General features: G+C 39.7%; 1 protein-coding gene across 1 annotated transcript in view; it reads left to right on the top strand.

Moving 5' to 3' along the window:
• Window positions 1–4,792: 4,792 nt before the first annotated feature.
• Window positions 4,793–27,574, top strand: part of LOC131636553 (uncharacterized) — a 42,551-nt gene continuing 19,769 nt past the window's right edge. The window contains exons 1-8 of the mRNA XM_058907166.1: window positions 4,793–4,942; window positions 5,036–5,099; window positions 5,333–5,441; window positions 5,607–5,669; window positions 12,871–12,974; window positions 26,050–26,116; window positions 26,237–26,308; window positions 26,678–26,839. Of these exons, the coding sequence (XP_058763149.1) occupies window positions 4,888–4,942; window positions 5,036–5,099; window positions 5,333–5,441; window positions 5,607–5,669; window positions 12,871–12,974; window positions 26,050–26,116; window positions 26,237–26,308; window positions 26,678–26,839 (696 nt within the window). The 5' untranslated portion in view covers window positions 4,793–4,887. The remainder of the gene's footprint in view (window positions 4,943–5,035; window positions 5,100–5,332; window positions 5,442–5,606; window positions 5,670–12,870; window positions 12,975–26,049; window positions 26,117–26,236; window positions 26,309–26,677; window positions 26,840–27,574) is intronic.

Consider the following 27,574-nt stretch of genomic DNA (forward strand, 5'->3'; position numbering starts at 1 on the left):
TATATATATATATATATATATATATATATATATATATTCAAATTTATTTTTAAAAAATAATCAAACATATTAAAATCAATTATATATCTTTTAGAAATAAATATTATTTAATGTTGTATTAAATCATAAAAAATTGACAATAGTTTAATTGTACGAAAGTTCATACACAACTATCAAGACCAATTGTGAATGTCATTCATTTATGACCTCGTGCAACACTCCCATTATATCTAATGGAGAAATAGAGACTCGTGCTCATATTATAAATTCATAAACTTTATAAAATGAAAATAGATATAAATAAAGACAACACATGAATCCTACTTGTATATTCATGTTGCTTATTTACATATACATCTAAAAAATGAACAATAAGACTTAGATAACAAATATAGAACAATGAGTAGTTAACAAACATATAAAGTAAACCAAACTTAAATATCTTATATCACCCACTGTAAATAAGGTTTGAAGTTAGCAAAACATAGCAACCTGATCTTTCCGAGCAGAACAGGTGGCCAACAACGGTGAAGCTTGGAATCCGGAACGGTTGGAGGAGAAAAAGGTGGTTGTACCTGCAAGGCACTCCGATGCCAAAGTAAGTGTTTGGACAACAAGGTACAACAGAAAAGTGAGAGATTTTGGGTGAAAAAATGATTACCTTGCCCTTTAGGGTTATAGGGCTATTTATAGGGCAGTTCTATGAAAGAGGACTCCATCTTTTGAGGACCCGTGCGAAGCTTCAGGCCAGGAAATGCCGGAACCAGCCGTTACCGAGCACGGGGCTTTAGCGTGCTCGATAGTGTCTCGTGTTTGCTCATAGCGAGTCGAGGAGGTCTGCCACGAGTATGGACTATAATGCCTTGGGCCAAAGAGTGGATTACCCCAATTAGAATAATTGGGCCGGTCCAGAAAAAGAGCCCCACAAGTCGTTGCTTCCGACCGTGGGAGTGACGACTTTAAGGAAGTTGGGCAGAGGAGCTCTGCCGGGGAGGTGGACATGATGCCTCTGAGGAGAGTTGCCCCGAAACTACGGGGAGAGGGATGGTCAGGCCGTGAGCTAGGAGGCGTGTCGCTTGGGAGTTAGCAGGTTGGGATACGTGTCGCATTTAATGCGTGATGATGGCTAGCCTAGCCGTAGGCCTCTAGGGTTAATGACGACTCTCCCATTCCCAGAGGTCCTATGCGGCGCACGTGATGTCTTTTAGGCGCCTATAAATGCTTGGGACTGCCTTTCTTTTCAAACTCATTCTCTGTGCTATCTTCTCCTGTCGCCGACCACGCCTTCCGCCGTGACGTTTTATCATCATCAATCGTCTTCTTCATCAGAATATCGATCGTAAGTTCACTCTTTCCCTTCGTTTTCCATTTTTTCTCTTTGATTGCTTAGAAATGCATGGAATATGGTTAGGATTGGGTTTTCTTAGCGTGATTTCGGAAGTGAGCTCAAAGGTTTGTTGGTGGTAGACGGTGGAGAAGGCTAGTTTCTCCGCCGTTAACGGCTACGAATCGTTAGGTTGTTAGCTGCGAATTTAGTTTCTGCTTCCCTGGTCATTTTTAGGGATTTCAAATTTCTCTTAGTGCGTTTTCGAGTTTGTTTCTGGAAGTGTTGTTCTAGGGCAGTGTGCACGTTTTAGCCTGGGTTGGTATGGACGGCACTTGGCTTGCCGACTGATTCCTCGGAGAGGGCATGGTCGGGGAATTTTCATCCTCTGGTCGTTTATGCACCCTTTCACTTTGAACAGTGGTGGAAGGGTGGATTTGATTGTATTGTCAAATTCACTATTTTCCCCTGCTTTTTAGGTGATTATGGTCGAAACAGGGCGACCTTCGACTTCGGGCTCGTCGTCAGCAACGCCCCCGGCCCAACGGGGGGTGTCCCCGGATTCATCGAGGACCTATCAGACATCTTTTTGGAGATCGGGGGCCACGTGGATCCCGTGGGGGACGTAAATAAGAACAGGTGGTCCGTACTTGTCCCCGGGGAAGAAGACTGGGTGTGTGATGTATATGCCCCCGACCTGGTTCCCATGTACGAAATTGTATTTCGGGAGATGGGTTTCCAGGTGCCTTTTACCGAATTCCAGATCGCAGTGTTCAACAACCTGGAAGTGGTGCCTGGCCAGCTCCATCCTAACGCGGCTGCGTTCATCCAAGCATTCGAGCTGACTTGCTCGTATTTGAAGATAGCGGCGACCATTCCTTTATTTTTCTACATCTTTTGTGTGCAACGGAAGGTTGCTGATGGTCGATTCGGCTGGGTGTCCCTGAAACAGACGAAGAAGATTTTCAAGTCCTATTCTAACTCCTTGAAGAACTATAAGACGCGCTTATATCTCATTCGTCCCCAGTCCAAGGAGGCTCGCAACTCTGTTTTCTCTCGGGTGCCGACCCTGGACGTGCACGGCCGTCCGGTCCTTAATGATATCGGGGAGCCCGTCACTGCTCGAAAACCGAAGTTCAGGTTTTTCTGGTCGCGGGACCATTTTGCATATGGCACCGATCAGTATCTTACCTGGGTCGAGGAGCTGGACGAAGACGGAAGGGCTGATTATGCCGTTCTTCAGGGATTTGTGCAGGGCCTCCCTCCGGTCGCAAAGTTATATCGACCGGGGAAGCCCGTAGTCGATGATGGTGGGGAGCCTATCTTGGAGCCCCGCCTTATTAGCACAAAAGAGCTGCTTGCGAGTGGGACAGATGAGGGTGCTGTAGCTTACCTTGGTATCTACCCGTTTCTATTTTTTCATTTTATGCGTGTGCCCTGTTTGTTATGACGAGCTGACTCTTGTGTTTGTTTGTTTTTTTTAAGAATCTATGGATCGGGCGCGTCACGACAGGATGCTCAAGCACGCGAGCAAGACCAAGGTGGTGATCAAGAAGAGTGCTGGCCCCTCGGTTGGCAGCTGTGCAAAATACCCCCGCGATTGGTTCGGGCACTTCCTCCTCCTCCCATGTGGCCGTTGGATCTCCACTTCGGGCTTCTGACCAAGGGGAATCCCTGAGGCCCGCTACCGTTTATCCTTCCCCCCTTCGGCAGCAACCAGATCTGGACGCTCTGGTCCGACACAAACGGCCTAGGGTTGAAGCTATGGATTTGACTCAGGAGGAGACTGGTGGTCCCTTTACTTTGCCTTCGTGTTTCCTTCAGCCTCGGTTTTTCGAGGGTGGGCCTTCTCTGACCATTCCCCGAGCGGAGTCTCTCCACATTGAAGGCTTGGAACCGTCTGTTCGTCAGAGGTTCTTGGTGCAGGATGCGGCCGCTGTCGTCAGGGTCCTCGAGTTGGCCGCCTTGTATGCCCGCTCGGCACCCCTGTCCCCGGAGGCTGTGAGGAGGCTCGAGGAGGATTGTAGGAGCAAGGCTTCTGCTCTGGAGGAGCTGCAAGGAGAGCTGAAGGACCGGGATCAGGAGATGGCAGATCTGAGGGCCCGATTGTGTGCTAAGGAGGATGCTCTGGCCGATGTGCAGGGGTAGTACAGTCTGCTCTACCGGACATTGTATGGAGTGATGATGTCTTGCTCTACAAGTGATTGAATATATTTGGTAATAAGTAAAGTTTTCTCACAATAGGTTATTATGTATTCAATGGAAATGATGAAGAAAATTTTCTAAGTATATGAAAGTGTATGCTGAAAATTTTCTTTAAAGTTTGAACACAATGGAAATTTGAGAGCAAGAGCACAACAAAATGATTATGATAAATTTATATTAAAGCAAAATTGAAATTATTAAAATTATTATTCTCCAATATTAATCATAATTTCTCAATAGATAAATGTATTCACAAATTAAAATAATATTGATACAGTTGATTTTATAAACCGGAATAAATTACAAATATTTGCATAAACGGTAATAGTCAACTATTGATACAATTGATGTAATAAACGGGAATAAGTTACAAATATTTTTATAAACAAAAATAGTCTATTGTTGATACAAATTTTTTTATAAACGAAAAAAGACTATTGTTGATACAATTATTTTTATAAACGAAAATAAATATCAAATAACTTTATAAACGGGAAAAGTCTAATATTAATACAATTATATTTATAAACGTGAATAAGTTAAAAATATTTTTATAAATGCGAAAAAGTATATTGGTGATACAATTATTTTTATAAACCGAAACAAGTTACAAATATTTTAATAAACAAGTAAAATTTTAATAAACGCGAACGGGGATGGGGAACAAAGTCTCCCCGTAGGCACTTCGGGGACGGGGGTGGCGTAAATATCCCCGCCCCGTGGAGTCCCCGCCCCGCCTAAAATAGCATAATGTCCTTAATTTATGTATAATTTTAAATTATTATGTAAGTTTATTTTTCATTTCATATAATTAATCTTATACACAAATTTAAAATATATATGTATTGTTAGTAAAAGAGTGAGATCTAAATTATTATTTCAATATTTTTTTAGTTTGAAATTTTTGTGGTCATGACACTCAATATTATATATTAAATATTGTTAAAGCAATATATTTATCATAAAAGAATAATTTTTAAATTTTTTGTGGTTAGTTTTTAAAGCTTGTACTATTAATTTGATTTAAAATAAAAAATAAAAAATCATGTTTAGGGATCTTCGCATCAACCTTGGGGATCCGTGGAGACCCGTGGGGATCCGCGGGGACGGAGATGGGGGAGAAAATTGCCCCGTAGCGAAGATCCGAAGCGGGGATGGGGAATAAATTCGAGGGCGGGGATTGTGATGGGAATGTATCCCCCGTCTCCGACCCGCCCATTGACATCCCTAGTTGAAACTATAAACCATTGTACATACCTTACGACATATTGCCACGTCACGAAAGGTGGGAGGTTTGTTTATAACTGTGCTTTTTCTTTTTCTCGGGTTCCTGATTCAGACTTCAGTCATACGCGGCAATGGACGAACAATCCCAACTCCTTGAAGCAGCCACCGATTTCGCCCACTACCCTGGTATCTATCTACATATAACTTCCGCATTCAACTATTCTCACTCTATATATGCCTCTCACTGTAGCATAACAACTCCACTCACTTTGATTTCAGGTTCTCACAGTGATGATTCTGCAAGACAATTTCTCAATCGATTCCCTCTCCCCCTCATAATCAAGTCACCCTCTTTTTCTTTCTATTATCATATCTTTTAATTCAATGCTTTCTAAGCTATGTGTTGAAAAAATAGGATTATTTTATAATTTGTTTGTTGCACAAACCCTATAAAGCCTGTGATGCATAATTTAGGGTTTTATTTTTTTATTTTTTAAATACTTATTATGTTCTCGGTTATGAATGAAGTTAACCTACCGTTTTGTTCAATGTTGATTTTCTCCTTTAATTTTGCAGTGCATTGCAGACTCAATTTGATGTGCCTGGCCTTGAAACTACTCTAGTTGTGTGTCTTGAAAGGTTATTCAAAACAAAGTTCGGTGCATCTTTGATTCCACAGTATATGGTTTGTCATTTACCCCTTTTACTTCAACTAATTCTCTCTCACTCCCTTTCTCTCTCAAGTTTCAACTATGACATTGGCGAGTCAAGTTATTATATCATTTCTAGTAAATTATAATTTTATTGTGATAGTTATGCTTATTGCTTTGATATTATATTTTTGGTTCAGGCGTTTGTTCAAGTTGGTCTGCAGGCAGATTCTCAAGCAGTCAGATCCTTAGCATGCAAAACAGTACGTCATCAATGCATTATGTCTATACCAAATTTATTTAAAATCCTGTATAGTATTACAATGGACATCCTTTGCCCCCACCTGCCAATAAAGAGACAAACATTTTATTTTTAATAGTGGAATCTATTTTGCTTTCTTTAACTAGTAGAACTTTTCCTTAAATTTATACTCCATCGTGGTTTGACATTTGCCAACAGGCTCTTCTGATTATTTTATATATGGGTGTGTGTACATGGGGGATATATATGTAATGGATTATTTTTAAGAACCCGGCCTCAATGAAAACTTGCCCTATAAAGGATGGTTCTGCAGTGAGCTGTGTGGAAAAAGCTACAACAAACACTAGTTAATCTATTGTGTGTGAAATTTGAATCCCTAGTAATTATTTTTGTTTTTACTTCTCTCAATGACCTTGTGGTTTTCTGCCCAGTATTCTCCCACAGCCTCATCTAATTCCTCATTGGGATTTTCTTATAACTGGTTGTATCTTGGGATTTTCCTACTGTTGTAACACTGGTCCATTTCCAGCCAGAGTTACCACGGTGTTATAGCTTATAGGTAATGTATGACATTTGGGTTCCTTGTTTGGACTACCAAAATTTAGCTTAGAGATAAAAAATCTGAGATGAGTTCTCCAAGTTAGAATAGCAATCGTAGACTGTTTCCAATACGTCCTTAGCTGGTGGCAAAACAAAACAAACACGACTTCCCAAATTTGAGTTCCATTGAATTGATGAGCCATACTATTGTGAGAGAATTTTCTGTTTTTCATTTTTGAAGAATGTCTCCAGCCAATTAGTTGAGTCTGCCTTTGCCATGGAGAACTATGGCTTTGATACCATGTGATTTTTAGGAGAGGGAGGAGTATTAGTAGAAGAAATATATATATATATATATATATATATATATATATATATATATATATATATATATATATATATATATATATATATATATATATATATATATATATATATATGTATGTATGCAGTGCAAGTAAGGAGTGACCCTAACCAGCCTAATTACAATTATAATACTCCTTCCATCTCATAAAGAGTCTCATTTATTATTTTTCTTTGTCTTAAATTATTTCTCATTTTATATTATCAATCAAGTATTAATTACTTTCCTCACTAATATATCCTTATTTATAGAGTATCTCAATCCACTTAACCACTTGCTAACTACTATTAATAAGAATATTTTAGTAATTGAAACTCATTTAATTATTAAAATAACTCAATTAATAATTTTTAAAGAAACACACATAATTTAAATAAGACATTTTTTTTTTTGAGATGGAGGGAGTATAAAGATAAGATTGGGAACAAATAAAGTACAAACAGATCAGAAAAACCTGGTCTTGATCTTAACTAACTATCCTAATTGAAATAAAGGAAAACAAATCAGATTGGAATAATGTGATCTCAACTACATAACCCTATTTCAAAATTTGAAAGATTAATAAGAACTAATTTTACATTCACTGGATAGAGGAAGGGAGGAATTTTCCTTATTTTTAGGTGTCATTTGAATTCTCTATATTTAATTTGGACAAAATACTTCCATCATCTTTCTAAATTTTTTATCCAAACAATAAAATTTATATATAGGAATATAAATTCCCAAAAAAGATTATTTTACCTCAAAACATTCCCCGTCCAAACACCAAACACACTCTTGAGGGCTCTCAAATTCAATGTATTTGTTCCATGCTTGGAGAATTCGACTTATATGCTCTATCTCAAAGGGAACAGTTGAAAATAGAAAGGAACCTGTTGGAACAGCAACTTTTATTTCTATTAGAGTAGATATTACTGTATGGTAGTAAACTGCCACCTGGCAGTTTCTACCTCTTGTTTACCTGTTATAGCCGGTGCCCTGTTCTTATATAAACAGGTGTCACCTCTTTGTAAACTTAGTGAAGCATTTATGAATAACAGAAATTAGTTACAGATGAAAACAATATCTCTCTACTCTCTCTATCTTTCTAACATGGTATCAGATTAAGTCTTCGATCCGTCTTCTTCCTCGCTCCGATGGCGTCACCAAACTCGCCGGAACGAACTCCGTCCGGTGCGACGGCAACGTCGCAGCTTCAAACGCATGACGATTCAAATCGTCTACACTTCTCGCTCAAGATCGCATAGAAACTTGATGAAAAGAATTTTCATCTCTGGCGACAACAAATCGAACCGTATATCAACGCTCACGGACTCACCGAGTTCGTTGTTTGCTCACGAATTCCGCTTCAGTTTCTCGATGATGCTGCACGTGCGTCTGGATCTATCAATCCAGAGTATTCGCGTTGGTTGCAGAAGGATCAAATGTTGCTCTCATGGTTGCAATCCACGCTATCCAGTGAAATCCTCTCTCGTGTCCTTGGTTGCTCCCATGCTCATGAACTTTGGGATCGTCTCTTCAACTACTTTCAGAAGCAGACGCGAGCACGCGCTCGTCAACTTCGCGTTGAGTTACGAACGATTTCCTTGAAGAATTCCACGGTTCAAGAATTTCTGCTCAAGATTCGCAATACAGTTGATGCTCTTGCATCTATTGGAGATCCGGTGCCTGTGTCACATCACATTGATGTGATTCTTGAAGGTCTTCCGTCAGATTTTGCGCCTGTTATTTCTGTCATTGAAAGTAAGTTTGGAGTAATGGATCTTGATGAAGTAGAGATTCTTCTTCTTGCTCATGAACTTCGCCTAAACAAGTTCAAAAAGGTTTCAACACCTGATCTTGTTTCTCTCAACCTTACGCCTACTACTCCAGTTCAATCAACTCATGATGAGAGTGTTGTTGCCACTACGGAATCTCAGCCTCCTGCACAAGTTCAGTCTTCTGATTTTGATGCTCAACACTTTCGTGGTGGTCGTTCCTTCAGAGGTGGTCGTTCAGGCAGGGGTAGAGGTGGCAGATTCTCCTCTACAATTCAGTGCCAAGTTTGCTCCAAACCTGGCCACACAGCTCTCAATTGCTGGCACAGATTCAACCAGCAGTTTCAGCCTACTTATGGTACTGCCTACAATAATCAAGCCTGGACTACTTCTGCTACTCCTATGGCTGTGCAGGCTACACATGTTTGGACCAGGCCTCAATTTGCTTATAGAACTGCTCCTGCTGTTGCTGTACCTGGTGCTTTTGTAGCTCAAGCTGTTCCCAGCGCTTATATTGCTCAATCTGCACCTGCAGCCTCTGCTAACAATGCCTGGTATCCTGATTCTGGTGCTTCATATCATGTGACCATTGATCCTAAGAACCTACAGCAACTGATTCCTATTGAAGGTCATGATCAAATTATGATTGGAAACGGGCAAGGTTTGACTATCACTTCCTCTGGCACTAGTTATTTCCAGTCACCTTCACAGTCTCACACACCTCTTACTCTCCATAAGCTCATGCTCATTCCCTCTATTGCCAAAAACTTGATTAGTGTCAGTCAATTTTGCCTAGATAATGCTGTTTATTTTCTGTTTACCTCTGACAAATGTCTTGTTAAATCTCAGGCCGCTCATGAAGTGCTCCTTGAGGGTTCAGTTGGTTCTGATGGCTTGTATGTGTTCCCTCCTATTGACTTGTCTAAGTCCAGCTCTGTGGTCTCCACCAGTTCCAGCTCTCAGTCTCCATCTCCTAGTATTAATTCTGCTATAGTTTCATCTCATATTGATAGATTTAGTACTTCCAATAAGTGGCACTTAAGGTTAGGTCATCCTAACATTCATACACTTAAACTTGTACTCACAGTTGTAATGTTTCATTCAATAATAAAGAGTTGGATTTTTTCTGTGCTGCTTGTTGTATGGGTAAGTCTCATAGACTTCCTTCATCACCTTCACACACTATTTACACCAAACCTTTAGAATTAGTTTATGGAGACTTATGGGGACCCTCACCTAATGTATCTACATTAGGTTTCAAATACTACTTGTCATTTGTAGATGCCTTTTCCAAATTCACTTGGATTTATTTTCTTAAATCTAAGGCTGAGGCCCTGTCTATTTTCAAACAATTCAAAGTTCTGGTTGAATTACAACTTGGCTGTTCCATTAAAGCTTTTCAGTCTGACTGGGGGGGTGAATTCAGACCCTTTAATAAGCTTCTTTCAGAACTAGGCATTGTCCACAGAGTTGCCTGCCCCCATACTCATCACCAAAATGGTGTGATTGAAAGAAAGCATAGACACATAGTGGATACAGAGGGCTTACCTTACTAAGTCAGGCATCTATGCCTCTACCCTATTGGGACTTTGCCTTCTCTACTGCTGTCTATTTGATCAATAGACTTCCTTCAACTTCTATCAATTCCCAGGTGCCCTATTCCTTACTGTTTGGGATAAAACCTGACTATTCCTTTATCAAAGTCTTTGGTAGTGCTTGTTTTCCTCTCCTAAGACCCTACTCTACTCATAAGTTTAATTTTAGATCTCATGAGTGTCTCTTTCTAGGCTACTCTACATCCCACAAAGGCTATAGATGTCTTTCTCCTTGTGGTAAAGTCTACATCTCAAAGAATGTTTTGTTCAATGAGTCAAGGTTTCCTTACCTTGATTTATTTTCCACCACCAAACCTATTCTGCCTCGTAATAATTCCTCTCATGTCTCTCTTTCACCTTTACCTATTTTCACTGCTCCATCATCTACTCTTTCCCCTTCTAATGGTTCTTCATCTTCCCCCACAGTGTCATTTAATGGTCCTCCCAGTCCTCCTACTTCTGCTTCTTCTGTGTCCTCTCATTCTTCTGCTGGTACTCATTCCTCCCCTGTGGGATCTTCTCCTTCTGGCAGCCCTGCTCATTCTGAGCCTCATCAGCACACCTCTTCTACTGCCACTGATGAGTCATCCTCTCATTCTGTTAGTCAAACCAATGAGCCTTCAACACCAGATTCTGCCATAATTCCTCACAAAGCAGTTCCTGTATCAGCTGTGCCTATTAATCATCATCCTATGACCACAAGAGCCAAAACTGGCTTCAGACAACCTAGACTGGAACCTAGGGTTTTATTAGCTGTTGCTGAACCTAAGTCAGTTAAACAGGCTCTTGCTAATTCTCAATGGCTAGCTGCTATGCAAGCAGAATATAATGCCCTAATCTCCAACAACACATGGACCCTTGTGCCTCTGCCACCTCACAGACAAGCTATTGGCAGCAAGTGGGTATTTCGTGTCAAGGAAAATCCTGATGGCTCTGTTAACAAGTATAAAGCAAGACTTGTTGCAAAAGGTTTTCATCAAAGGGAAGGTTTTGACTTTAATGAGACATTTTCTCCAGTGGTTAAACCTATTACAATCAGGATTATTCTGTCTATTGCTCCTACCTATAACTGGTCCATTCAACAGCTGGATGTCAATAATGCTTTCCTTAATGGATTGCTTGATGAAGAGGTTTATATGGTCCAGCCTCAAGGTTTTGAGCAATCTGATCCTTCCTTGTTGTGCAGATTGAATAAAGCCATCTATGGCCTTAAACAGGCCCCTAGGCAATGGTTTGAGAGACTTCAAACAGCTCTTGTGCAGCTTAAGTTTCATCCTAGCAAGTGTGATCCTTCACTCTTCACTTACTTTGAGGGAGGCCACACTGTTTATCTACTTGTCTATGTAGATGACATCATTATCACTGGCAACTCTTCCTCTTTACTGCAGTCTATTATCACCAAGCTTAATGTCTCTTTTTCTCTCAAGCATTTGGGTGATCTGGACTACTTCCTTGGAATCCAAGTCACCAAAACTGCTCCTCAATCCTTACTTCTCACACAGTCCAAATATATCAAAGATTTGCTGCACAGGACAAATATGCTGGAATGTACCCCTGTTGCTACTCCCATGCAATCTACATGCAAACTTACAAAGGTGGGCTCACCACCACTGGCTGATCCTTTTATGTACAGGTCAGTGGTTGGTGCTTTGCAATATGCCACCCTCACTAGGCCAGATATAGCCTATGCTGTGAACAAGGTGTGTCAGTTTATGGCACAGCCTCTTGAAGCTCACTGGGTGGCTGTCAAAAGAATCTTGAGGTACCTCAAAGGTACCATCTCCCATGGTCTACATCTGTCTGCTCTCATACCTTCTACTGCACCTACTGTTCAGTTGTTCTGTGATGCTGACTGGGCTTCTGACCCAGATGACAGAAGAAGCACCTCTGGTGCTGCAATATTTTTTGGTCCTAACTTGGTCTCCTGGTGGTCCAAAAAGCAACATGTTGTAGCCAGGTCCAGCACTGAATTTGAGTTCAGAAGTATGGCTCATGCTGCAGCTGATTTGTTGTGGATTCAGACTCTCCTTCAGGAATTATTCATTGCTTGCAAGACTCCCCAGATTTTCTGTGATAATCAGTCTGCAGTTCTTCTGGCCCATAATCCCATTATGCATACTAAGACTAAGCATTTGGAGATTGACCTCTTCTTTGTCAGGGAGAAGGTGCTTAGCAAACAATTACAAGTTGTGCATATCCCAGGCACGGATCAGTGGGCTGATGTGCTCACTAAGCCCTTAGCTTCCACTGCTTTTTTGGTTCTAAGGCACAAACTCAGAGTAGTTGCCTCCCCCTGAGTTTGTTGGGGGGGGGGGGGGGGGGTATTAGAGTAGATATTACTGTATGGTAGTAAACTGCCACCTGGCAGTTTCTACCTCTTGTTTACCTGTTATAGCCGGTGCCCTGTTCTTATATAAACAGGTGTCACCTCTTTGTAAACTTAGTGAAGCATTTATGAATAACAGAAATTAGTTACAGATGAAAACAATATCTCTCTACTCTCTCTATCTTTCTAACAATTTCTTAGATTCATATACTTTTAGATTCATGTATAGTGTTTAGATTCATTGATGTACTTGGGAAGTTCCTATTTATTCTTCTTGAAAGCATATGATGTAATCAATGAAACGGTGCACGCAGGCGTGCACACACACACACTTGTATTTATTCTTCCATAAAACATATCATGCAATCAACTCAGAAGTGTACACCCACATATCCAATCTGATGAGTGCTAGTTACACAACCATTTTATACTTTATTGAGTCCAAATCTTCAAATCTCTCTTTTCAACTTTGTTATTGGAGAGTGTTAGCTCTGCTTTGAAACTTAACAGTAAAAAAGGGGTTAGTCCAGGAAAAAAACTCTTCAAATGGAATTGAGATGGTTCGATGACTATCTATGACTTTCTACTTCTGTAAATAAATTTGTAACTAATTTTTGCAGGTCACTTGCCTTGTGGAGAATCTTGACAATTCTTACACAGTTGCTGCTCATCTTATTAAAGAATTCAACATATATCCACTTTTGCTTGATTGCCTTATCAATGGGTAAATATAGAAAACATCATTATGTGTTTCATTTTCATATCATAGTTGCTTTACCCTAGTGTTTTGTTTCAGCAACACCTGATCTTTTATTGTGCCATCTATTGTATCACCTGCAAATAGAGAAGGGTTAGGCCAGCTTAAGTTATTTAGTGCCAATTAGATAAGCTGAATTAATTAAGAATTCATCTGTAGATGATCTTGACATTGTGTATTGGGCACACATGCATAAGATGTTTAAATATAAGATACAATAAGTACAAGATGATTTAAGTGAATTATACTGCAGGAATTCAATATATTAATGGTGGAACTCTGGCTAGTGTTAAGGTGATTTGAGGTCTTGGGTTCTGGAGTAACAAATAAAGTTCTTGATCTCCACAATAATGAGGAACAACCTGAAATGCCACAACAAATTGAATCCGATAAAATGACAGAAAACATGTTTAATGTCAGTGATCATATATGGAAAGGAAATGTCTATGGAACAAAAGATCATAAAAGGGGATATGAGAGACCCATTCTTCAGCCCTACCAAGAATGAATCTGAACCTAGAGATGATCTTAATCATCTTTTTAATACGAGAAAGTCTAAGGGTGTATTAGCGTGAGATATGAGAGAGAAAAGAGAGAAACTGATTATGTTATTGTTGAATTGGAATGGAGCATGATGCTCTATTTATACAAGAGGAGTTGAATATTCAAGAGTTGAATCATTTAAGCTCTACATTTAAGGATAACTATTCTTATTCTATTAAATTAAGGCTGGCCTTAATTATTCTATAGTGGTGATGATTTTTCATATCCTAAGATATAACTCTAATACTCCCCCACAAGCTCAAGGTGGCTGCAAAGGTTGACTTGAGGCAGACCGGTTGAGCTTGCTGCTGAGCTCCAGAAATCTTGAACTTGAGAGAGGCTTGGTGAGGATGTCAGCCTTCTGGTCAACACCAGGAATGTGGCAGACAGTGAGAGACTTATTAAGGACCTTTTCTCTTACAAAAAAGAGGTCAATTTCCATATGCTTTGTTCTTGCATGAAGAACAGGGTTATGAGCCATAGCAACTGTGCTCTGGTTGTCACAATAGATGGCTAGAGTTGTCAAGGGAATTCTTAGTTCAGCTAGCAAAGTTTGAACCCATAAAACTTCAGCTGTGGTGTGAGCCAAGCTGCGATACTCTGCCTCAGCACTAGAACGAGCAACAACAGTTTACTTTTTGGACCACCAAGAGATCAAATTAGGGCCTAAGTACACAGCTGACCCAGAGGTGGATCTTCTATCATCTGGGTCAGCAGCTCAGTCAGCATCACAGTAGGCCTGTAGAGAGAACGGAACAGTGGAGGCAGGAGTGAACAATAAACCAGAGGTGATAGTGCCTTTTAGGTAGCGCAGAATACGCTTGACAGCCAGCCAATGGGACTCCAAGGGGTGTGCCATGAACTGACATACTTTGTTAACAGCATAGCAGATTTCTGGGCGTGTAATTGTTGCATACTGCAGGGCCCCGACAATGGACCGGTAGTGAGAGGCATCAGACAAGGCAGCATACCCTATTTTGATGAGTTTGGGGGTGGATGCCATAGGAGTAGCAACAGGATTGGAATTCTCCATATCAGTTTTGATTAGCAAGTCCCTTAGGTACTTAGATTGAGTGAGGAGATTTCCATTGGACAGTTTCTTCACCTCAAGGCCTAGAAAATAATCCAAATCACCAAGTTGTTTGAGAGCAAACACATGATTTAGTTGTTGAGTAACTTGCTTGATGAGAGGAGGAGAGTTTCCTGTGATGATTATATCATCAACATAAACCAACATATAAATGACAACACTATGATGCTTGTAGATGAACAGTGAAGTATCACACTTGCTGTTCAAAAAATCAAAGGATAAAAGAGTGGTTTTGAGTCTTTCAAACCATTGCCTTGAGGCTTGTTTGAGGCCATACAAGGCCTTGTGCAAGTGACAAACCAGAGATGAATTAGGGGCAGTAAATCCAGGGGGTTGCATCATATAGACCTCCTCTTCAAGAATGCCATTCAAAAAGGCATTGTTTATATCCAACTGCTGTAGAGGCCAATTGTAAGTGAGAGCAAGAGTCAAAATAATTCTAATTGTGATCGGTTTAATAACAGGGGAGAAAGTTTCATTAAAGTCAAATCCATGGACTTGATGGAACCCCTTAGCAACAAGCCTAGCTTTGTACTTATTTACTGTCCCATCAGCATTTTCCTTGACACGAAAAACCCACTTGCAGCCTATTGCTTTCCTGTTAGCAGGCAGTGGCACCAAAGACCAAGTGTTGTTCCTTATCAAGGCACCATACTCCTCTTGCATAGCAGCAAACCACTTAGGATCTTGGAGAGCAGTTTTAACACTCTTAGGCTCAGAATTGACAAGAAAAATGGAAGGATTTAGACGAGGTAAGGGTACACCAGATTTATTCTAGTAGTCATAGGATGAGTATTGGTGGGAAGAGGTTGAAGGTTAGGATCCCTAGGAGCAGAAATAGAGAAGGATGATGGTGAAGTGGTAGTAGTAGGCTGATTGTTGGCATTTGAAGAGGATGAAGGAGTAGGATTAGTGCTGGCTGTTTGTGTTACAGGAGTGGCTGACACAGAGGCAGTATGTGTATGGCTGGAATTGGATTGAGAAGAAGAAGAAGAGGAGGAGTGTGAGGTAGTGGAAGCAGTAGGAACAGGAAAAACATTAGGGAGAGCTTGTGTGTTAAGGGTTACTTTAGATGAGGAGGAGGAAGGAATGGTTGATGAGGGGAGAGAAACATTAGAGAAAAAAAGATCATTGTAAAGAAATTTGGACTCATTAAAAAGAACATCTTTAGAGATGAATATTCTACCACTTGGGGAGAGAGACATTTGTAACCTTTGTGAGCTGTAGAGTACCCTAAAAAAAGGCACTCTTGGGATCTATAGTCAAATTTTTGAGAGTTGTATGGGCGAAGGAGAGGAAAACAAGCCCACCCAAAGACTTTGAGGAATTTATAGTCAGGATTTTGATTGAAAAGGACAACATATGGTATATGTTGATTGAGAGACATGGTTGGTAACCTATTTATTAGGTAGACAGCAGTTAAAAAAGCATGATCCCAACATTTGAGAGGTAAAGAGGCATGACTCAAGAGGGTTAAACCAAGATCAACAATGTGTCTATGCTTCCTCTCCACTACACCATTTTGGTGATGAGTGTGAGGGCAAATTAGACGATGAATAATGCCAAGATCAGAAAGAAACTTTGTAAATGGGCGAAATTCACCACCCCAATCAGTTTGGACAGATTTAATAGGAAATCCAAATAGTAATTCAGCCATGACTTTGAATTGTTTAAAGATAGTTAAGGCTTCAGATTTATTTTTGAGCAAATAGATCCAAGTAAATCTAGTGTATGCATCAACAAAGGTGATGTAATAGGTAAAGTTTTGGGAGGATTTGACTGGGGCAGGACCCCATAGGTCACTGAAAATTAATTCAAGAGGAGAGTGATATTGAGTTTGTGACTGAGGGGAGTGCAGCCTATGTGCCATTCCCATATAACAGGTAGAACAAAAGACAGATTCAACTTTACTAGAATAAGGAATATTACATTGAGCTAAAACAAGTCTCATAGTATTAGAATTTGGATGACCAAGGCGTAAATGCCAAGTATGTTGAGAATTATATGAGTTATTAGCTTATACATTTTGATTAGAAACTGAAACCCTATCACTAGTGCTGGAATCAGATCTTGAAACAACATCATTAGAGTCTAAGGTGAGACATGAGACTTGACTTATTGAAGGAGACTCAAGAAGCTGAAGATGGGAAAATTGGTACAGGCCATCACTTCCTACACGACCTTGGAGCAAAATTTCATTGGTAGCCTGAGATTTGACATAACACATATCAGCATGAAAGTCAAAGAAAACTTTATTATCAAGACAGAATTTGCTGACACTTATCAGGTTCTTTGTAATAGAAGGAACAAGCAGTAAATTATGAAGAGCTAATGGAGTGTTGGGTTTAGAATGAGAAGGAAAATAAGAAGAGCCTGAAGAGTGAATATGCAAACCTTGACCATTACCAATGAAGATCTGATCAGGACCTTCAAAAGGTGTGGTCTGCTGTATGTTTTGAGAGGCATTGGTAACATGATAAGAAGCTCCTGAGTCTGGGAACCAGGCACTGCTTGGAACTGAAGCTGTATTGGCAATCATAGCATTGGGAGTGATTTGTGACCGAGGAACAGGGAAAGGAGCAAGTCTTGGTTGATAGCTTGGGCGTGACCAAGTGTTAACCATGGGTTGAGCAAACTGAGGTCCACCAATTGGTTGATACGGATTGTAGAAATTTTGTAGGTTCATTGTTTGAAAATCAGCAGGTATGTTAGGTTGAAACTGTTGATTGAACCTGTGATAGTAGTTAGCAGCAACGTGACCATATTTGAAGCAAACTTGAAATTGAATGTTGCTGAACCTACCTCTCCCACGGCCGCGTCCACCACCACAGCCAACTGCACGACCTCCTCTTGAATAGGTTGGATTAAAGGTTGAATTCACAGCTTGTTCAGTGTTCTTTTTATTGGAGTTATCAATTTCAGGTTGAGAATTGGCTTGAGTGAGATTCACTGAGGCAGCCACCTCCATTTGAGAGTGTTTCTTATACTTGTTGAATCTCATCTCATGAGCAAGAAGAAGAGCTTCAACTTCTTCAAGTTCTACTGAATCAAACTTGCTTTCAATGACTGAAATAACAGAGGCAAAGTCTTGAGGAAGACCTTCAAGAATCACATCAATGTGTTGCTGATCTGGAACTGGATCTCCTACTGAAGCAAGCGCATCAACAAGAATTTTGATGCGAACCAGATAATCACCAACAGATTTGTCTTCAAGTGTTGTAGATCTGAGTTCTGCTCGTAGTTGTCTTGCTTTCGCACGTGTAAGCTTTTGAAAATGCGCAAGAATACGTTCCCAGAGCTCGTAGGAATGAACGCATCCAAGAACACATGAAAGAATCGAAGGTGAAAGCGTGGATTGAAGCCACGTCATAAGCCACTGATCTTGCATAATCCAGGTGCGATACACAGGGTTCTCACGAGCAGCTGCACGATCTTCATCAGTTAGGTATTGATTCGGTATGTCACGAAGGTAAAGGTAGTTTTGAAAATTATTCGCGTTAACGAAAAGATCTGCTTGTTGGCGCTAAAGTAGGAAATTCTTCTCATCAAGTTTTTCTGTGATTTTGAGTTGGAACGACATAGATGCTGCGGTGGCCGAAGCTGTAGTTACCTGAGTCGCTGCCATGGATAGAACCGAAGCTCTATGATACCATATTAGAGTGAGATATGAGAGAGAAAAGAGAGAAACTGATTATGTTATTGTTGAATTGGAATGGAGCATGATGCTCTATTTATACAAGAGGAGTTGAACATTCAAGAGTTGAATCATTTAAGCTCTACATTTAAGGATAACTATTCTTATTCTATTAAATTAAGGCTGGCCTTAATTATTCTATAGTGGTGATGATTTTTCATATCCTAAGATATAACTCTAATAGGGTGGCAAACGGGTCTGTTTGCCCTGGAAATGCCCGAAAAAAACGGGGTGGGACGAACACAATTGAGGGTGCATGCATAAAACTTTGACCCGCCCCACAAAATAATGAAGGCGGGGCGGGCTTGAAGGGCGGTGCACCTCTGAAGCCTCAAAAGTTGCAAAAATTCATGTTAATCCCCGTGCTCGCAAAAGTTCGCAAAAACCGGGACGGGGCAAGCATAGTAAAGGCTGCGGGCCCACCCCGCGAAAAAATGCAGGCAAAATGGGTATGCCTGAAGGGCTGGGCCTGTTTTGCCACCCATAGGCAAGTCTTCTTCTATGCCTAAGCGTCATGGTAGTCTTATTCTATTCCTAAGAGTTTCGATCTTGATTTATATGTACCCATAGCAATTAGAAAACTTGTTAGATCATGTACCAAGCAATCTTGTCTAAATATGTGTCATACTCAAATTTGTCTTCTTCATTTGTTGCATTTATCTCTCTGTTGTGTGCCGTAGAAATTCCACAAAATGTACAAGAGGCTCTAAAAGATAAAACTGAAAGTCATGACTTTACCTGCAGGAAAGAATACCGTAGGCTGTAAATGTGTCTTTACTGTAAAATATTACTCAAACAACACAATTGAAAGGTACAAACAGTTTTACTCAGACATATTACATAGACTACTTAGAAACTTTCGCTCCTCTTGCCAAATTAAAACTGTCATAGTTCTCTTGTCCTTGGCAACGAATTTAGATTGGCTTCTTAACCAACTTGATGTAAAAACTGCTTTTCTCAGTGGTGACCTAGAGGAAAAAGTATACATGGATAGTTCTGATACCAATCTTTGGATATTAGGGATAACCGGTAATACCCACTTCTAGAAGCAGAGGTCACAATAGAAAGAATGTAACCTGTTGATAATAGAAATAGCAGAGGAACAAGAATTGGGAAGAGAGAAATATAATTGATTGATAATGGTGTGTTTTCCTTTTCATTCATTCAACGGATATATAGAGACCATTGGTTACAATTACCACTCACATGTCACCACTACTAACAACTTGTGACAACTCACTTAATTGACAAAATAAGGAAAATGACAAAATAGATAAAATTGCTAATGAAATACTATAACAATACCCTCCCCTCAAGAACACACATGTCCTCATGGGTGAAAGTTAGGAAACTTTTTTAGCAAGTCATAATAAAACTCCCAAGTAGCTTTCTCCCTAGGAAGATCCTTCCATTGAACTAACACCTTAGTAGCAGCAATGCGCCCACGTTTCACCATTTTTCTGTCAAGAATTGCAACAGGGATTTTGGAAACGGCATGCGTTTCGACTGGAAGATGTTGCACAATTTGGCCTTGCGGGTTGGGGCACAGCTTCAGTTGAGAAACATGGAAAACATTATGAATGGAAGCAGATGGAGGGAGCTGTAGTTTGTATGCAGTAGCACCAATGCGATCTTCCACGACAAAAGGACCGTAGAATTTCGGAAGTAATTTGTGAACACCATGAGCTTTCAAAGAAACTTGTCTATAAGGATGAAGCTTCAAATAAACATAGTCGCCAATAACAAACACACGGTCGCTGCGATGTTTGTTAGCCTGTTGCACCATTCTGTTTTGAGCTCGCTGGAGATGAAAATGAAGAAGTTTGATGGCTTCTTCCCTAGCCATCAATGATCTGTCAACATTCAAATTGGAAGAAGTGCCATGTAAGTAAGGTAAGTGAATTGGAGGGGGTTGTCCATACACTACTTCAAAGGGAGTGGTGCGAATGGCAGAATGGAAATTGGTGTTGTACCACGATTCGGCTAACGACAACCATTTGAACCAATGAGTCGGTTGGTCGGAACACATACACCGCAAGTAAGTCTCTAAACATTTGTTCACGATCTCCGTCTGCCCGTCTGATTGAGGGTGATACGCGGATGATTTGTGCAATGCGACTCCTTGGAGTTTGAAAAATTCTTGCCAAAAATTGCTAAGAAAAATCGGATCCCTGTCAGATGTAATAGTTTCAGGTAATCCATGGAGTTTGAACACTGAATCCAGGAAAACTTGCGCAACATCCAAAGCGGTATAAGGATGGGCCAAAGCCATAAAGTGAGCATACTTACTAAGGCGATCAACTACCACAAAGATGACTTGTCTGCCAGCTGACTGGGGTAATCCTTCCACAAAATCCATGCTGATTTGAGTCCATATTTGATTAGGAATAGGTAAAGGTTGTAATAACCCCGGGTACGCAGCGAGATCTGGTTTATTGCGTTGACAAATGCCACAATTCTTAACAAAAGTAATGATGTCTTTAGTCATGCCATGCCAATAAAAAATGGCTTTAACTCGACTTGCGGTGACATCTCGGCCAGAATGTCCACCTACAGCAGAGTTATGCAACCATTGTAAAATTTTTTCCTTGATTGTAGGATTAGCGCCAACAACTAACTTTCCTTTTCTTCTTAATTCATTTCTGACCCAAGTGAATTTAGCATGAGACTGTGGGTTCTGTTGAAGATCAGTTATGATTTTATTGAGGTGAGGATCCTGTTTCCAATCAATTTGGATAGATTCCCAAAGGTCATTGCTTGCATTAGTGAGAAGTAAGGCCAGCATTTCAGCACCTGCCTTTCTTGACAAAGCATCGGCAGCCATGTTGGAAGATCCCTCCTTATACAGAATTTCAAAATCAAAGCCCAACAATTTGGAAACCCACAACTGTTGAAAGGGAGTGTTAAGTTTCTGATCCCACATATATTTGATACTTTTTTGATCTGTTTTGATTGTGAACGGAGCATGTGCTAAGTAAGAACTCCATTTTTGGACTGCGTATACAATGGCTAATAGTTCCCTTTCATACACAGACATGGCCTGTTGCTTGGGGCCCAAAGCTTTACTAATGTATGCAATAGGATGCTGGTCCTGCATTAGTACAGCCCCAATTCCTGTGCCAGATGCATCAGTCTCAATAGTAAACCTCTTTTCAAAATTGGGTAGACTTAAAACAGGAGCACTAACCAATGCCTGTTTTAAAGTGTTAAAGGCTAGTGTAGCCTCATCCTTCCATACAAAACTATCCTTCTTCAATAAGTCAGTCAAAGGTTTTGCAATTTTGCCAAAATCCTTCACAAACCTACGATAGTAGCCAGCTAATCCTAAAAATCCTCGTAATTGTTTAAGATTAGTAGGAATATTCCAAGAAGTGACTGCCTGAATTTTGTGAGGATCAGTAGAAACACCCTCCTTAGTTATAAAATGGCCTAAGTACTCTACCCTAGGCAAAGCAAAACCACATTTAGGTTGATTCAGAAATAACTGATTTTCCCTAATGGTTTGAAAAATCAATTGTAAATGAGAAAAATGGTCCTCAAGGCACTGGCTGTATACTAGCAAATCATCAAAGAAAATAATAACAAATTTGCGAAGGAAAGGTTTGAAGACCTGATTCATGAGAGCTTGGAAAGAAGCGGGTGCGTTGGTTAAGCCAAAAGGCATTACCAAATACTCAAAGTGTCCGCTATGAGTTTTGAAGGCTGTTTTATACTCTTCACCGTGAGCCATACGCAGTTGGTGGTAACCTGATCTCATGTCGAGTTTAGAAAAAATGGTAGAACCATGTAACTCATCCATTAAGTCTTCAATTAATGGAATAGGAAAACGATCCTTGATTGCCAAATCGTTTAGTCTTCTAAAGTCAACACAGAGACGCCACGAGCCATCCTTCTTGCGGACCAGAATTGTTGGTGAAGAGAAAGGGCTATTGCTGTGTTGGACAATACCTTGATCCAGCATATCTTGAACAATTTTGTCAATCACATCTTTCTGTACCACTGAAAAACGATAGGGACGTAAGTTGAAAGGTTGGGATCCATCCTTAAAAGGAATCTTGTGATCAAAACCATTGCGAATAGGAGGTAAAGTAGTAGGTTCAGCAAAAATATCTGCATACTGATGAATTAGCTGAGCAATCGAAGCCGGTAAAGGACTTGGTTGATCAGAGGGTGCCATGGTATAACAAGTTGGTATGTCTAAGGAATAAGAGTCAGTGGTAGTGGATAAAAAACATAGTTCAGCACCTTTGTGGACTGCCTGTGCAAATGTTTTGTTATTGATGACCTTGAGATGTGGAGTTCTAGCACCTCTTAACACCAACTTCCTGCCACTTGTGGTGAATTCCATTTGAAGTTTATCAAAATCCCAAAGTATGGGGCCCAAGGATCTCAACCATTGAATACCCAAAATGAGGTCACAGCAAACAAGAGGTAACACAATTACATCAGTGGTGAATTGAACTTGTTGAAGCTTCCATTTAAAATCCCGACAGATAAAAGCAGCCTCTAATTTGTGGCCACCACCGCCGGTTACAGATAAAGGAGAGATGGCTTCAAGCTTACACCCTAGGGACTTAGCAATTTCCAAGTCTAAAAAGTTGTGGGTGCTGCCGCTATCGAGGAGTATGTGTATCAGCTTCTTGTCATGTAAACCCGTAACACGCATCGTTTGAAAATTTGCAATTCCAGTAAGGGCCTGTAGAGATAGTTGAGGATTGTCAAAAACTAGAGAAGAATCATTTTCAACTACCGTTGTCTCATCAATAGAACCCTCCGTAGGGGACTCATCATCATCAATCTCAAGTACTAATAACTGAGAGCGTTTATGTTTGAGTTGGTGACCAGGGGTAAATTGTTCATCACAGAACATACAAAGGCCCTTAGCTCTACGTTCAGCCATCTCATGAGCAGAGTAAGTGCGAGTTTGGCGTTGGTTATTTGGTCTTTGGTTGGCATTTTGAGTCAGGGTAGGTAGTGTAGCAGGAGATGAAACAGTGGTTGTATTGGGTTTGCTCAAGATACCCTGGTTTTTTGTGAATAGTGAGAAACGAGAAGTAGGTTTATAAGGTGAAGAAAGGGAAGCTTCGTGGAGTTTCGCCAAGTTTGCAGCATGAGCAATTGTGGTGGGATTAAACATTCTAACGTGCATCTGTGTATGATAATCCAAACCAGCTAAGAAAATACTGAGAGAATGTTCAGGAATCAGAGTAACCTGAGTGAGAGCGAGTTCGAAATTGTCAATATACTCTTGAACTTTCCCAGTGTGTTTTACCTGGAGCAACGACGAAAGGGGGTCTTCATAGATATCGCCGAATCGAGCTGTAACATCGGTGATGTATTGTTGCCAAGAAGGATAGATGTCGAACTTCTGACGCATATAGTTTAGATGCCATTGCAAAGCTAACCCATCAAGGTGAATGGACGCCAATCGCACCATTGACGTTGCCGGAGTTTCGTCCAACAAAAAAAATTGGTCACACTTGTACAACCAGTCGCGTATGTTCTTCCCATCAAAGCGAGGAAACTCCACCTTCGAGATGCGAGTTGCATAAATGTTTGGGGCAGTGTTACGATTGTTGTGAGATCCTTGCCGAGTGTTAGATGTCGGTGAACCTTGATCTGCTTGAGCACGCAATAATGAGCGTAATTCTTCCATGTCCGCATTTCGCTGAAGTTGTAGCTGTGTAAGACGCTCTTCAAGGCGTTGCTCAAGTTCGTTCAAAGAGCTTGACGGAGACGCCATGGAGTACCGGACTGATACCAATTGATACCAATCTTTGGATATTAGGGATAACCGGTAATACCCACTTCTAGAAGCAGAGGTCACAATAGAAAGAATGTAACCTGTTGATAATAGAAATAGCAGAGGAACAAGAATTGGGAAGAGAGAAATATAATTGATTGATAATGGTGTGTTTTCCTTTTCATTCATTCAACGGATATATAGAGACCATTGGTTACAATTACCACTCACATGTCACCACTACTAACAACTTGTGACAACTCACTTAATTGACAAAATAAGGAAAATGACAAAATAGATAAAATTGCTAATGAAATACTATAACAAGTTCTCCAAGCTTTGAAGACATGATTGGTTCAAATGTGTGCAAAAGTATCGATATGGTCTCTAGCAATCTCCAAGGGCTTGGTTCAAAATATTCACCTCGCCACTTAAAAGACAAGAATATATGCAGGGTGAATCAGACCATACCTTATTCATGAGATCTTCCAACGATGGTAAGAATGCAATTCTGGTTACTATTCTCACATGAGATGACATAGTTGAGAAGGAAAAGGAACACGCGACAAAAGAATTTGAGATAAAGATTTAGGTACCTTTAAGTACTTTTTTGGCATGAAGGTTGCTTGATAAAAAAAAGGAAATTGTAGTTTCCTAGTAAAAATACATCCCATAACTCTTGAAGAAATTGAGATTAGTCGGTGGGTGTAGACAAACATATACCTCTTTGAAATAAAATACAAAATTCTGCGAGAAAGGTAATGTTTCTGTTGATATTGGAAGATACTAGAGGTTAGTTGACAAACTTATTTATTTAGCTCACACCAGAACCTGGCACCGCCTTCTCTATTAGTGTTGTAAGTCAGTTCATGCATTCTTCCTATGAAGAAGAACACTTGGAGCCTGGTAGTTAACCAAATCTTATGGTATCTAAAATCCAATTCTGAAAAGGCTTGTATAAGAAAATCAATGAGATAAATGTCTTTATATTTACAATGCTGATTGGGCAGGATCAATTGCTGATAGGAAAATCACTTATATGGATATTGTACTTATGTCTTGAGAAATCTAGTTACTTGGAGAAGTAAGAAACAAGGTGTTGTTGTTCGGAGTAGTGCAGAAGCCAAGTTCAGAGTAATGATTCAAGGAATTTGTGAACTTTTATTGATTTGGAAACTTTTGAAAGAGTTGGAGTTGAAAGTTGACTTATCCTTAAAATTGTTCAGTGACAGCAAAATGCATTAAGTATAGCTCACGATCTTGTGCCAAATGCAATAAGTCTAAAAATAAAGCAATTAGTCTGTAAGGCTTAGTTTAGTTGGCAATGTCAATATTATTTGGTTGGATATCTTCACCTGAGACTTCACAGTTGTGTGTGTGAGCTTTAGGTGGTGTTTGCCACTTCCTCTACAGACAACAGAAAATAAAGAAAGAAGTATATCTCTACTCTCTAGATAAACTATCATAGGGAATTGCACGACTAGTTCGTGGAAGTTCAAACTGGTGAATGTATAGACGACGGTTGGCAATTTTATGGATGGTGGCCGGGCTGTGACACATGAGTGAGACTTAATCTGACAATAGCATGAAGGCAAAAGAGGCAAAGCATGACCAAATTGTCATATGCTCTGATACCAATTTGAAAATTTAAGATAAGAATTTTTGAATGCTTGAATGATTTGCTGTGAGCTGATCTCCTATTTATACATAGCAATAATTACAATTTACTTTTTCATTTACAGGGAGATTAATATCATTACTAATTCCTAAGTGCATCAATTATAATCCCTAAATACATGGCTAACTAGGTATAATACATTGAAATAATTGCTATAGCTTCCAATACTAGTTCCAACAGTATGTGTGTAGTTGTACAAATTAAAACTAATACAGGTATGTATTGTAAGATATGTTTTTCGCAGTTCACTTGTACTATAAATCCTTCGATTCTCATATCTTCTCACATATGCAGAAACGAAGAGGTGGCAGCTGGGGCAATCAATGCAATAAAAAAGTTGGCTAGTTTTCCTGAAGGCATGGTAAGGGTATTTTATTGTCATGTCACCTAGGCTTGCATGCCTTTATTTGATTGGAAGATAGGTGATCAATTAATACCATATTATTCATGATTGCTGTTTGACATTCAATACTATTTGTAGGGCATAATCTTTCCATCTACCAAAGGAGGTGATACAGACCTTGGGGTTATAGCATCACAATGTTCATCACTGGTATGGCTACTAAAATGCTAATGTGCTATTTTGCATTTATTAAAGTATATTTTAACATATGGACTACGTTGAGGATTTTATCTTGATTGCATGGGAAAAGCTTTAGAAAATTAGCTGAGTTCTTATCTCCTAATAAAGCTGTGATTTATCTTTTTTATAATTTGAGAATAACATTCAATCTAATAAAGCTGTTATCCTCTTATTGTGATAACTAAATTCATTTTTTTTTACAAAAATACAACAGATTGAATGTTTCATTTTTCTCTCATAATTGGTTTTAATTTGCTGATGTCATGCTTTTTTGTTTTGGTGTGTTTTACCCCTTGATTGAAATTGACTACTATTTAACCTTTTACCATCCTGATTTAGGGCCGAGTTCGTGTCTTGGCTTTAGTGGTGAAGCTTTTCTCTGTATCTATGTCAGCAGCATCTGCCATAAACAGTTTAAATCTACTTAGTTTGTTGGAGGCAGAAATCAGAAGTGCAGATGATACCCTTGCAACTTTAAGTGTTTTCGAGCTTCTCTACGAGGTTACTACTCTCTCTCTCTCTCTCTCTCTCTCTCTCTCTCTCTATATATATATATATATATATATATATATATATATATATATATATATATATATATATATATTTCTGGGTCTAATGTCGTGGCTATATATGATATGATTAAATATGATTTGTAGTAAGTAAGTTTGTGATTGCAATTACTGTAATGTAATTAGGATTAATGATTTTGGACAATTTTGTTTTTGGATTTGTTTCCTGATTTCTTTAACCAAAGTAGCCAGGTTAAGATCTACATATTTCTGTCAGTTTCTGCAATAAAATTAACATGAATGATTCAATTTTTCTCTTTTATCTATTTTCATGCTGATATCAAATCTCCTGATCCCAGAGGGTCCTTCTTCATTGCATGGTCTTCTTTTGGCATCTTTACTAAAGTAGCATTTGTCAGCACAGTCGATCACTAAAGCCTCATCCATCTTCTCCATGGCCGATCTGACTGGTGACCCCAACCAGAGAGTTCGCTTTTCCAGATCGGCCTATCCCCAATGTTTGTTTGCCATTGAAGCACCAACCACTTACATTATTTAACTTCCCCGTTCCACTTCCCTATTATGAACCCTTTCATTTATCTGTGCCTGTAATACACTTATAGATCGAACAAGATTTACGAATTCTACATCAAAAAATAGAATATTATGGCGTAATTTGATCCAGGTATGTAGCCAACCCCACTTAGTGGAATAAGACTTGGTTGTT

This window comes from Vicia villosa, unplaced genomic scaffold, assembly GCF_029867415.1.
Source record: "Vicia villosa cultivar HV-30 ecotype Madison, WI unplaced genomic scaffold, Vvil1.0 ctg.001781F_1_1, whole genome shotgun sequence".
Lineage (NCBI taxonomy): Eukaryota > Viridiplantae > Streptophyta > Magnoliopsida > Fabales > Fabaceae > Vicia > Vicia villosa.